Source organism: Pithys albifrons, chromosome 2, assembly GCF_047495875.1.
Source record: "Pithys albifrons albifrons isolate INPA30051 chromosome 2, PitAlb_v1, whole genome shotgun sequence".
Lineage (NCBI taxonomy): Eukaryota > Metazoa > Chordata > Aves > Passeriformes > Thamnophilidae > Pithys > Pithys albifrons.
The window spans coordinates 27,979,326-27,993,222 of record NC_092459.1 but is presented as its reverse complement, the minus strand read 5'-3'; the positions used below and the strand labels follow the sequence as shown (position 1 = coordinate 27,993,222).

Genomic DNA, 13,897 nt, shown 5'->3' with positions numbered 1-13,897 from the left:
GGGAGAAAGTGGCCTTTGAGATTATGAGGAAAATTTGTTTATTTTATGTAATCAGCATCATATGCTGTTCTTATCTGCCTTAAATGGGGTGTAGTGAGTTTATAAATCTAATCTCAAAAGGGATTATGTAGAATTATTCAAACTATATCATGATAAGGATTTGTGGCCTTATTCCTGATAGGAACTGCTATGTATTTTCCCTCAGTTCCTGTCAGAAGTTTCTGTTGGTCTGAAGTAGAGATCATGTAGATTGAATATTTATTTTCTACAGTAAGAATCAGTTTAGGATTATTTCTCATAATCTGTAAATCAGTGTTTTTCATGAAGGACCATACAATATTGCTGTAGTTCTGGCTAATGCCTTCCTTTTCATATCTTGTTAGGGGGAGAGAGGTCCAAGTGGCCCCCCTGGTCCACCGGTAAGTGATTTCAGCTACTTTGCCTTTGCTCCTGCGACAGAAGGGGTTTTGAGTTTCGTTTCTGCTTCCCTCTCTAAAACATGCTTAACTGTCCTTTTAAATCCTGAAGGGTCCAGATGGGGATGCAGGAAAACCAGGATCCCCTGGGTTGCCTGGAGAGCCAGGAGCTGATGTGAGTACACTCGATTTTCTGGAATTTCCTCTTTGTAATTTTTATTTAAAGAAAACCACTTGAGTTTAGTCTATTTATGTAGAAGTAAGACCTCCTTTTGAATTCTCTGTCTTCCTCTCAGCTGCCACTGACTGTCAGAGGTGCATGTGGTGGGAGAGGAAATTTAACTTTTCCCCAAGCTAAAAATGCTCTCTTGGAGGATTACAGCTGGGCTGAGCACTGCCTGGGCAGCAGCTGAGGAACAGTGCAAGGGCTGTCAGTGCTGCCACTCATGCCACTCCTCCCTGGAGAGGGCACTGGGCAGTGGTGCTGCAGGTGAGAAGCATCCCACCTGCTCTGGAAGCTGTGTCTGGGAGCAGGGAAGGGCAGGGCAGTGAGGGCATGAGAGAATCTACTGATGCACCTTCCTGTCCCTGTGGAAAATAATAGAGAAGAAAAAAGTTTCAACATTACCTGGTGTTGATGGCCTGTTAGGTCATATCTCTTGAATAAATTTGTGGCAATAAAACCACTTTCAAAGAGTTTTGGAAAACTCTTCTTATTTCTCTCCCTTGAGAGCAGTGCTGGAAAGCATTTCTTGCTATGAAGCAAGATTATTACATTAGTGCTTAGATCTTATGCCAGGAGGTAGGCAAGCTTATGTTTAATTTACATATGTGGCAGTATGCTTTTAACATCTGAAACATCAAAAATAAAGATTATATGCAATAAGTTAGAGAGTATATATAAATATATATTAGAGATTATATATTTATATATATTTAAATATATAAATATTAGAGACTATTTCAAATTATATAAATGAAAAAGTCTAATATCCACTTAAGGTTACAATGCTGTTAGAGGTTAATTTTTAATTTGCTTTTGAGAAGAGATTTAGTGGATATGGAGCTGGAAGAGTCTTTAATGAAAGTGTTCAAATTTCAAATCTGTAAGAGGAAATGGGCTTTGGGAGTGGGATGCCATACCACTTCATTTTTTCCTGAAAACAATACAGACCCACAACCCATTTGTACCTGTCAAAAACCCATAAGCAGATCTTTCAAAATCATTACCTCTTGTAATTTTCACTTAAGGCATAGATTTATTTTCCTTGTCAGAATTTGTGGGAACACAATCAGATGAAAAAGAATGCACTAAAATGGGGGCAGCTTTTGATATTTGTTCACACTTGCATATTGCCTTGTCTTAGTGGGTGAATGAAAATGTGATGCTGGAACTCAGTCTTCTGAACTGTTGAACCTTTTTTATTTTCATTTGTAGGCAAAACATGGGACCGTATTTTGCTCCCACCATTCATTCAACTTTTAATTGGGATTTTAGATTTATAATACCTTAATTGGTGAGGCCATTTTGACTTTTTAAATCTCATTTTATTTCACAAATTATTTCAGTGTCAGGTTTAATAGACTGTGAAAAGATACTGTACAGTAATTGCCTGTAATGATCATGTAAGCTTTCAAAAGCAAATTATCAGAGCAATTGTGTGAACATGGAATTGCTGGAAGTATACCAAAAAAAGTGGAAGTGTACCAAAAAAGAAAATTATTGGACAAATGTAAAACAAAAGCTCTTATGGATATCTGGACATTTCTAAAACTTATAAGCTGGCTATAAAGTTGGAAGCAAAAGAACTCCAAATGAATTCATAATCATAACCCCATGGCTGCTTTTTAATTTTATCCAGATAGACATGTGTGGTTCAAGGACTAACTTTAAATCTGACCTGACAGCTTTGGTGACTTTTTTTTTTGGTGGTGTTGTCAATGAACAGTTTACTTGAAATGGAAAAAACGCTGACAGTCTTTGTTTTTTAACTTGAGCCAGGAACTAAATTTTCAATCTCCCATTGAGAGGAAATAAGACCATGTGAGATCACATGTTTAATTTAATTGTGATTTAACTGAGTAATTTTTGAAGACACATATTGCAGGCACTAATGTTTGTCACCAGAATATTGTACTTTGAACTTGGGAAGTATTATCTGCACATGTAGGAATTTGAATTGCAAGTCTCCTGCAGTTACTTATTTCATTTAATAGTTTCATTGTTCTATGCTTTTGAATGTTTTCTGTTGTAATTAAGAAAACCACATAACCCTTGTATTAACACTATATACACTACTTTCAAAGGGATTCACAGGACCTGATGGCTCACGTGGAGCCCCAGGACCAAAAGGACAGAAGGTAAGAACAAAATTATGCATGCAATTATGGATTTTTTTTAAAGAAGAGTTTTTGTCTGTCTCTATAGAACTAATAAGATGCTACAGCCTTTCTTATAATGTCAAAACATCTATAGAGTACAGGCTTTTTCACACAGTACAAAACAGCATCATTCCCCCAACCAGCAGTAAGGAATGGTGATATTACATTGGTGACATTAAGGCTGAGCATTTTCAGTAATGGTGAGGCTTTTTTCATCTTGTATTGTGATCATGTCGTTGTAATACGCAGTGAAACCTGACTTCATCAGCAGTCAATCAAATGAAATATTCATCAGAAGTCAGAGTAACCAGCATATTTGATTTTTTTTGAGGGGAGGGAAAGAAAAACTCTGAGGCTCTGTCATTTTAATATTGAGAAAGTATTTCTTTCTATCAAGTCTTATTGAAATCAGCATAGTATTATTGAAGTGAATAATACCTGCAGACTGTGCCCACTAAATGATAACCCCCAGAAGTGAGAACATTTTTCTGTATGCTGTTTACAAAACTTTATGCTAATATCTCTTGAAAAACTAATTTTTTGTCTTCTAAAGGGTGAGCCAGGACTTCCAGGTGCTCGTGGGCTTCCAGTAAGTAATGTATTTAGTATATGAAGAGGATATTTTCACCTTAAGTCTTAAGATGAAGTATGTTTACAACTCAATGGGGTGAAGAAAAGCCAAAAACTGTTTCTGAGGTTTCAAAGAACTCATAAGTTATTAAAGTAGTATTTTAAGGAACCTTTTTGTCTTTATATCTGTGTAAATACTATGTTTGGTTTGTATGTTGTAGAAAAGAAAGTAGGGTGTGTCATGTGATCCCAAGTTTTGGACTTACACCATTCCTTTCCATCTCTTTGTGAAAATGATATAGAGACAAGAGAGTCTATGTTTCATTTGCATAATCTACAGTTATTCCTATTTTCAACTCCTTGCTAAGTGTTTAAATGGGATCATTGAAATTTAAATACTATATGAGGCTTCCTCGGCCCTTCTGTATGAAAACAAGACAAAAGAGGAGAAAGGACTCCTTGTATATCTGTATTTTAGACCCTGTCTTATTAACTCTCATTAAATTTAGGTTAAACAATCATTTTGATATTTGTCCAGAGTTATTCTTGAAACTGTTGCATTATAGACATGTTCAAATTTAAGATTAATCCCTTTGTGGACACCTTATTTTAATTTTCTAGATAATGTTTCCTACCTGAAAATCTGAAAAATAGGTAACGCTTTTATAATGGCTGGTCAGTATGTAGGCACAATGTATGAGCTATACTTAGTCACAGAAAACATCAGAACTGAGGTAGCTTGTAGGTAAGGCTGAAATCCCTACATTCTGTTAGGGACTTGAGGATTCTTTTTGGGTTTTTTTGCTATCATATAGATGGGAAAATAATTTCTGGGTTGCAAGCAATGCAGTTTAAAATATGTATCTGCAATGAAGAATTAGTTTAACTCTGTCAAGTATGTTATAGGAAAAATGATTAGAGGGATGGAGCCCCTCTTCTATGAGAAAAGGCTGAGAAAATTGGGATCATTCAGCCTGGCAAAGAGAAGACTTCGGGGTAACCCAATTGCTGCCTTCCAGTACCTAAAGGGCGCCTTCAAAGCTAGAGAGGAACTTTTTACAGGTGCATGTAGTGACAGGGTAAAGAGAGCAGGTTTAGATTAAATTTTAGGAGAAAATTCTTTACTGTGAGAGAGGTGAGACACAAACTGATTGCCCAGAGAAGCCATGTATGCCTCATCCTTGGAAATGTTCAAGGCCAGGTTGGATGGGGCTCTGAGCAACCTGGTCCAGTGAAAGGTGAACCTGCCCATGCCATTTGAAGTAGGTGGTCTTTAAGATCCCTTCCAAACCAAGCCATTCTGTGATTCTATGACAGGAAAAAATGGGGAAGTAAAACGGAGTTACTGAAATACTTGGTTAAAATACTGTAGTAGTTTAGCCTATCAACTGAAATAAAAACTGACTTGGGGAAAAATACATTATTAGCTTGCTCACATTAGCTTGCTATTGACAGGCTAATGTGAGAGCAAATAATTTAAGAGTCTTCAGAAAGTGTCTACAAAATATGTATGAAAATCTCAGTTTAGAGATGGAGATGTTACTTTAGGAAAGTAGAAAACTAGACTAATCTATCAAGGTAGAATGCTGATTCTGTTCAGAGCAGCAGGTCTTTTGTCACCATATTTTGAGACTGTAAAAGCAGTAAATTTACTAAGATTTTGGACCCTTATTCAAAGTTGAGTGATTTTTTTTTTCCCCTGGGACTCTCAGTCTTAAGGTGATAATGCTTCAGTGAACCTCAGCAGGGATTGCTTTTTTGCTTTTGGAGGTGTCCTGCCACTTCTTAATAGGCAACTGAAGCTTTCATTTTAGGTGAATCTGCAGTGATATTTATAATGAGGAAATGAGAATTCTTATTTATTTAAAGGAAAAAGAAAAGAAGAGCTGGATATACTTAGTCACCCCATGAATAAGTACCCTTAATGAGCATCCTCACGTTAGGAAGAAGCCTAGTGTTTGATTTTGTAGCTCCATGGTTGTTGACCCATACATGCTGAATCCATGTGGAAAAATGAGTGCTCAAAATAAATCTCTTAGGAAAGCTTGTAAAAATACAATTTTCCCTTTGATGTATGGCTCTAAGCTACTGAAGAAATCACAGTTACTGGAAGATTCTCAAACTGGCCAGCACTTGTCAGCTCACCTTTAGTGATATTAAATATAATAATTTTTTTTTAAAGGTAGAAGTGGAAGTGGTGGAGTGTAGTGGTTCTAATTTTCAGATTCAGAGACTTTTGGAGAAGCTCTTACTACAAATGTGAAGTAATGGGGCTGTTTGACTTTTGCAGGTCTGTTGTTTGATCTGTGAGACCTCATTTACTAGAAACATAGTGAGCACACTTATGAATGTGCATATTAACTAAGTGATTAACTGAGTGTTTAGGTGTAATTACACACTGCTTTGAATTCAGTCAGTGGCCTTTTGCAAGTGGAGTAGTATTGGATGGTTATCCAAACACTTCATTTCTCACAAATCCCCCTTGCCTAAGTTGCTAAAATGCTCAGTGCAAACAGAAAATCAGAAGCCTTGGCTACAACATTGATTAGTTTTAAATTATGATTGCTGTTTTTCCAGCTCATCCAGTGGAATTTATTAGCCAAGTTAGGGGTTTAGGTTAACTTCTAGAAAGAATATAAGGATGTAAAGTTTTATATATAGCATTTGCCTTTCTGCTTCTGTCAACTTTTCTTCTCCAGAATGTATCCTGGCAAGCTTCAGGTATCATCTTTTATTTTCCCTTTCCTTTTTTTTTTTTTTCCTGCTTCATTTCACATATAACTGTGCTAAATATTCCACAGAACATTTTGAGTTGGAAGGGACCCACAAGGATCATCAACTCCAACTCTTAAATGAATGGTCCATACAGGGATCAATCCCAAAATCTTGAATCATTCAGTTTTAATTTATTTTTTGTCTCATCTTTTTAGTGGATAATCTTTGAAATAGCAGGTTTACAAAATTCATATAATACTTCTGATTTATTCAAGTATTTTTTTAAAGTAATTTAAATATGATGATGTCTCTGATCCGACCCTGGTAAATGGACCTGTGACTGCTACATTCAGTGCATTCTTCAGTCCATTCTCTCTGTTAAGTTCCTTCTAAATTTTTTATGTGCTCATAAGTTGTTAGTGTTCGACACATCTGACATATGGGTAGGATTGTATGGAAGCTCAACATGAGCCAACAGTGTGCCCAGGTGGCCAAGAAGGCCAATGGGATCCTGGCCTGGATCAAAAATAGCGTGGCCAGCAGGACCAGGGCAGTGATCCTTCCCCTGTACTCTGCGTTGGTGAGGCCACACCTTGAGTACTGTGTTCAGTTTTGGGCCCCTCAGATCAGGAAACATACTGAGGTGCTGGAGCGGGTCCAGAGAAGAGCAACAAGGCTGGTGAAGGGACTGGAGCACAAGTCCTATGGGGAGAGGCTGAGGGAGCTGGGGTTGTTTAGCCGGGAGAAGAGGAGGCTCAGAGGTGACCTCAGCACTGTCTAGAACTACCTGAAGGGAAGTTCTAGCCAGGTGGGGGCTGGTCTCTTCTCCCAGGCACTCAGCAATAGGACAAGGGGGCATGGGCTCAAGCTCTGCCAGGGGAAATTTAAGTTGGATATCAGAAAAAAAATCTTTCCAGAGAGAGTAATCAGGCACTGGAATGGGCTGCCCAGAGAGGTGGTGGATTCCCCATCCCTGGAGGTTTTTAAACTGAGATTGGACGTGGCACTGAGTGCCATGATCTGGTAAAGGACTGGAGTTGGACCAAGGGTTGGACTTGATGATATTGGAGGTCTTTTCCAACCCAATTGATTCTATGATTCTAATTAGTGACAGAGAATTTGAAAATTGATCACTTTTGTTATTCTCTGCTATTGTTAAGGGGCAAGTTAAGAAGGGGTACTCCAATGAGAATCTGCAAGTAGTTACTTTCCTTTTTTCAGTGGCAGGTAATTTTATAATATTGGATATGTGATGCAGTGAAAATTGGATTCGTATAGTCAAATACAGACATGTATAATGTAATGAATTGCAGCAAGGAAGTGTGACGTAAGAGCAAAGGGGTGATGTAGGTTATACAAGTTTACTTTCCCCTGTGTATTAAATGGATAAAATGAAGTGACTCTGATAAATGCTTGAAATTTTCCCTGGGTTGTACCAATATTTGTAAAGACAGCTTTGCAATACAATCCTGAATTGATATTCAGTGGTTTTAAAATTTGCATTTAGCCCCGTTACTTTATTACATCAAATCTCCTGAAGATTTAGGTATGTTTGGGATTTTTTATTTTAGTATTTCATTAATGTCATTGACACTATTTTCCATAAAAATTTAAATTTGCTTGAATAATGCAAGACTTGAGGGATCTGTTTTCTTAGAGAGTGTGTTGTCCAAATAGACAGAAGTATCTTGGGCACTTCTCACTGAAATGATTCAGAGTGATACTGATGGAAAATGTAAACAGGAGCACTTTGGTGTTCTTTCTGATTACCAAAAAGCACTAGTTTAGTGGATTTAGACCTCAGGGAAGCACTGGGTCAGAAAAGTTCTGTTTTATTATCAAGTTTAATACACTGTTAGAAGGAAATTATTATAGCGTAGACATGTTCATCATGGTACTTGATATTTAGCTAAACCCAAGGGCTTTAATGTCTTCATTCCTTTGTGGAATTATGTGTTTGTAAATATGTGTAATTAAATGCTACTGCAAGACAACTTAATCAATAATTTGATTTTTCTCCAGATATTGATTACCCAATTAAAAATTGATATTTAATATTAGTTGAATGAGGTTTGAAAATGATTTTGCAGAGCCAAAGAGCATGGGGTTTTTTTTATACCTTTTAATCTCAAATACCCTGCTCTTGGCAAACAGCTTGAATAGGTTTGGAATCCTCCCCACATTTTTGACATTTTTTCGTACTTTACAGGGCAAGGGGCTTCTTGGACCACGTGTAAGTATCATTTTTACAATTAATAATTATACTGTTCAATGAATCTAATTAGATATTCAAAAAGGCTATTATACTGTACTAAAAAGTAATTCAGTGAAAAAAGAAAATTTTTAAAATCCAGATGTTCTGTCCATTATGCGTGTTTTCTTCATCTACCACTGAGGTTGCATCATATATGGGGCAAGAATACTGGTGTCTGAAGGCATAGTTTCTTGCTTGAGAGAATTATATGTTCTCAGACCTTAGATGCTTGTTACATAGGTATTGTGTGATTTAAAAGTACTATTTACTTTGGTTGTTTTAGGGTCCAGCTGGTGCAGCAGGACTTCCTGGGGAAGTAGGTCGTGCTGGTCCACCTGTAAGTACCACTATGTTTGCTGAAAATGTAGATTTATTCAATTGCTAGAAGTTACTTAACTAAAAAATGAATAATTACTAGGCCATGTAAACACTATTTGTGCTATTACAATACTTTCATACTTTTTTTTTTTTGTCTACAGTGATCACTGGTATAAGAAAGACTGTGTTTGTAGCTCATTGGATATAATGAAAAAGGAATAGCACAAAGTCAGGGCCACCTGTTAGATTAGGATGAAATGATTCATGGCATGTCCCATACTCTTCCTCTTATTCGAGGAAAGCTAAAATCAAAAAGCACACCTATCAGAAATACAGGAAATGTAAACCTTAACGTTACATATGTACCTTTAACTTTCCTCCTGTCTTCTCACATATACATTATGGCACAGGATCAAATGCAATTTCTGATTTTTGTTTGCATATGTGAACATGGCAATTCAGGATTTCGCCTTAGCCCCATTTTAAGTGTGACTCCATCTATTGAACTTACAGCTAAACTGTGCACTCAGTTTCACCACACTGTCACATTTTGCCTCCATACTTTACCATTGAAATGCGAGTTGGAACCAATTGGTATTTTTTAATTGAAATCTGAAATAGAATTAAAATTTTATTTAATAAAGCCTACTTTTTAATGCATTTGTTGTGACCAATCATATAAATTAATTTTAAAAATAATATTAAAATTGCCAGTTTGTTTCAGAAGGTCCATCTAGCTCTCTGTGTTGTCTGCAGCAAGGGCAAGAACCTGTGAAAGTGTGCAGCCTATTTGTAAATGGCATTTTTCTGTCATAATGTCACACGTTCTGGCAGTTCAGAGTTTGTCACAATCAGCTATTGCATCTGTGATGCATTTTTCCAAAGCTGCATGGGAGCTTATCCTCTATTAGTATAGTTGGCCTCTGCTTGAATCCATTTATATCTCAAACCTCCATAACACACTGTAATAATGAGTCACGCAATGAAATTACACATTATATGGAAAAGAATGGCTCTATAGGTCCTGCATTGTGAGAAGTAATAAATAGGATTTCTATATTCATCTTGTTAATTATATTTATCATTTAATAAGATGTAAAATTGTTACCGAAATGACAGTTTTAAGTTAAATAGTGGTCACAACCCAAATATTTCATCTATTTTAATTCAAAGCATTAAGAAAAAATAATTTGTCTTTACTTCTGCGAGTGCTAGACATCAAAACTTCACAAACAGGAGAAGTTTCTAACTTGGTAAATTCATCTGAGGCTTTGCAAAAGGAGATTTGTCTTCCTCTCTGCTTTGGACATTTTTGCCAGTTACTAGGATTCTTCTTCTTCAGAACTAAATTAGCAGTTGTAAGACAGAGGTGATTCTGTGGTCAGGTGTTTTAACTTTCTAAAGCAGAGGAAAATTTGTTGGGCTTTTTGTGGCTCCTATTTCACAACATGGCTGCCATTCTACTCAAAAAATGTTTTGCCATTCTACTATGGGTGTTATGTTTTGGGTTGATGTTTGAATTGGCTATTTAGTCTGTCCTTCTGCAGCCACTTAAGTTTTCACTGTTGTTGTGTGGTCTGAATATATAACTACTGGTTGTCATTATTACTATGAATCAACAAAAATATTTTACCCTTTTTAAGGGAGATCCAGGAAAAAGAGGGCCACCAGGACCACCAGGACCACCAGGTCCTCCCGTAAGTGATTATATTTAATATGTGCTGATATCTGAATTTTGTGCTGTTTCTGCTTGAAAAAAACTTCTCCTCAATGCTGACTTTAAGGTTTCAGCAGACTTTTGATCTCCATTTGGAAAGCAAGTTTCTCTACAGTTATAGAAAAGGTAGTTTGAAATGCAAACTCTGTAACTTCTGTCATGATGCCTTTCTGCAAACTGTAAATACACAGGTTTTAAACTTCTCTGCGATTCATAATATTACTGTAAATGTAGTCTTTGTTGGGCCTCACTGATGTTAATTCAGCAGAGGTAAACTTTTCTCTGATAGGAGAAGAAAAATCTGATGTTTGACTCATGAGACAGAAATATATGCTTCTAGCTGGTTTGAATTCTTACGTCTTTCTTGCAATCAGGCCTGCTTCTTACAAGGAATAGAAAGAAGAAAGCTTTGCAGCAGTGCTGTGTTGCTCAACGAGAATAGTTACCTTGTTTGAAGCTCTTGGGAGAAGGGATGTGTGTTATGCCTTTGTGTTGTGGCAATTTACCTACCCAGAGAGAAAATAGTTTGGCAGACATACAGGACTCTGGATGCTGTGAAATGCAAACTGCTGAGAAATGTGTCATATCAACATTTTAAACGCTGTACTGTTTGTCTTCCTGCCCCAGTCTTTAGGGACAGACCCTAAATTCATATGCTTTATTCGTGTCATGTTTCTTGTTTTCATGAAAGTTTCCAGAGAACTGGCAGAGGTGTTGTCAAAAACTGCGATGGTAAGGTGGAGACGAGTAATTAGGAAACAAGCAGAAATGAGTTCTCAATAATGGGATATGCTGCTTCTATTCCTTAAAGCTTTGTCCTTTTTGCATTTCTGCAGTGTCACAGTCCCACTCCAGCTGATAACATTGTGGACCCAAATACTCTCAGCTTTTTTTAAAATCGCTCTGTATAAAAGGATACCAATTCATTCCTTAAACTTCCCTGTGCTTCTCTCTGCAATGGTGTGCTCCCTTCCACTGGGCTTTAGAGACCACAGCTGCTGTGAAATTGTATTTCTCCCTGTTGTGTCTTATAAGCCTCCCCCTAGCTTCCATCAAGTATTTGATTTAATATCAGGAATGGCCTTCTCACTGTGTCCATCTCGTACACTGATGTCTCGTTTATTGCAACTGTCATCTAACAATACTTGTGATGTGGGAAGATTATTTTCTCTGTAAAGATCTGAATGTTTTGCTTAATGGTAGTAAATTACTGATGTTATAGAAAATGTCTTGGGTTCTGATGGAAATTCATGGGGTTTTGTTATATTTGATATATGTTTAATAGAAAATACAACTGAGGTAGCTTAAAAAGCAAAATAAATATTTGGAGTTTTTTTCAGAAATGTTCATATAAATTAGAGGGCAGAATTTTGCAGGTACCTGCAATTCTACAATAAAATCCTACAGTTTAGGTACTTTTCATGTCAGAGGTATTTTCATTGATTATACTTCCAATTCTGGCTTTAGGTAGTAGTATTTTCTGTTTTGTCTAATGACTGTATTGCCTAATGAGTCAGGTCTGGTTATTTCTCTTTTGCTGACTGTGATTAATTTAATTTAATTTAGGGAACAATTGGCCTGCAAGATGGTGATCTGCTGGTAAGATTGTTTTCCATTGTGTTTTTATAAGCGATTTGAGACAGTGATGTTTAACCTATGCAGTAGTAACGGTATGAATGGTTTTCCAGTGTCCCAATGCTTGTCCACCTGGCCGCCCAGGGCACGCTGGCTTAATGGGAATGAAGGTAAGAGAACTTGTGTGTTCAAGCCTTCCTTATAGAGATGCTGTCTTAATGCACTAGAGAGGATAATTGCTGGCTTGACAAAAGGGCATTTCACTGTTAAATTTCAAGAAAGATTTGATCAGTTTGGTTGTTTAGGGTCATTCATCTCTTGACTGCCAAAATAACCCCTTATTGAAATCTCATGCTGCTGCTTTAATCTTCAGGGTAAAATTCATGTTTGGTCTTGAAAGAATTAGAGTATGTGAAGGATTGCTTCATTATCTTTCTGGACTATTTGTAGTCTGACTCCAGAAACCCTAAATATTCCTCCAAAACCTTACTCTTTTTTCCTTCTTTCTCTTTATCTGAGAGACCTGTAACATATTAAATTGAAATGAACGCATTGAGTCTCAGTTTAGGTAATCTTTTTTTATGCATTCTTTAATGATTTTTGGGAATACTGTTGGCTTGAGGGAATTTTTATGGGGTAAGGTAAGAAGAAATACTAACCTGCCTAGAAATACAGCCTTGTTAGATCCAAAAGCAGATAGTTTTGTGCATGGCACTTAACATGTGGTGTTTCATAGACAGGTGACGAGAGAGAGTGGTGTATGGGGATTGAGATGGAACAGCAAGAGAGTTCTCAGCAGCCTGTGTCTATTTTTTAAAACTGTATTTTAATTTTGATTAATATTTATTTATTTGTTTGTTTGTTGGGGTTTTGTTGTGTTTATTTTAGGGTCAAAAAGGTTCAAAAGGAGAGTCTGGTGAACCAGGAAAACAAGGATATAAGGTAAAAAGCTGGAAGAAAGATGAAAACCTGCTGTTGGTTTTAGTAAGCTAATAGTAGTTAAGCCTCTGTTTCAAAAACAATATTACATTTTGTTAAGAACTGTTAAATGTTTTAACAGAATGCATGAAGTGACACTACACATCATAATGCTCCAGAGTAACTGAAGGCACACCTCTACTTTTTATTTGCTTGTATTCTGTGTTTATTATGATGAAGAAGTCATGCTCATCTTAATTTTTCTTTTGATAATTCCATTTAATTATTATGGAAATCATGGCAATAATTGAAGTTAAATTTATTAATTGAAAAATTTTCAAACAAGAATTCTGTGGACTTAACATGTTCATAGTTATGTGGCTCAGAGGAGTAGTTACATGAAGAATAAGAGAGAAAAATATATTTGAGAGAGGAAGGACACACTGTAAATTCATAAGCAAAGAATGACTGTAACTAGAGAGGCCAAGTCCGATTCAGCTTGAAATCTGAACTCTTAAGGTGTTTCATTTGAATTAACCTTGTTATATAACCTTCATAGAATCATAGAAGAGTTCGTAAGGGCACCTTGAAGATAATCTAGTTCCAACCCCCTTCCCTGGGCAGGGTCACCTTCCACGAGTCCAGTTTGCTCAGAGCCCCGTCCAATCTGGCCTTGAACACCTCCAGAGCTGGTACATCCACAACTTCCCTGGGAAATACCTGTATGAAAATTTGACAAAATTTGCTCTACCTCGGTCCATGCTTCAATGCTGGAGGAAAGAGCATCAGAGAAAAGTTTTTAAAAAACCCTGCACTCTATTCCTAAGCATGTTAGAAAGGTCATTAATTTGTCAGAAATAGCTTCCCTTTTTTTACTCTGGATGCTCTCTTATTGCTTTTTGCAAATTAAACTGGCAGTACGTACTGTTCCATTAGTGTGCATTTTACAAAAGAGGTTACCATGTAACCAAAGAGAGGTTTAGCCAGATAAGATATTTTACCATTTTTATTTTCAAAAAATTCTGAAGTGCC

General features: G+C 36.7%; 1 protein-coding gene across 1 annotated transcript in view; it reads left to right on the top strand.

Moving 5' to 3' along the window:
* The window catches only part of COL9A1 (collagen type IX alpha 1 chain), a 68,052-nt gene that overhangs the window by 19,608 nt on the left and 34,547 nt on the right, over window positions 1-13,897 (top strand). The window contains exons 9-18 of the mRNA XM_071547830.1: window positions 384-419; window positions 529-591; window positions 2,724-2,777; window positions 3,352-3,387; window positions 8,293-8,316; window positions 8,621-8,674; window positions 10,299-10,352; window positions 11,939-11,971; window positions 12,061-12,117; window positions 12,836-12,889. Coding sequence (XP_071403931.1) covers window positions 384-419; window positions 529-591; window positions 2,724-2,777; window positions 3,352-3,387; window positions 8,293-8,316; window positions 8,621-8,674; window positions 10,299-10,352; window positions 11,939-11,971; window positions 12,061-12,117; window positions 12,836-12,889 — 465 coding nt within the window. The remainder of the gene's footprint in view (window positions 1-383; window positions 420-528; window positions 592-2,723; window positions 2,778-3,351; window positions 3,388-8,292; window positions 8,317-8,620; window positions 8,675-10,298; window positions 10,353-11,938; window positions 11,972-12,060; window positions 12,118-12,835; window positions 12,890-13,897) is intronic.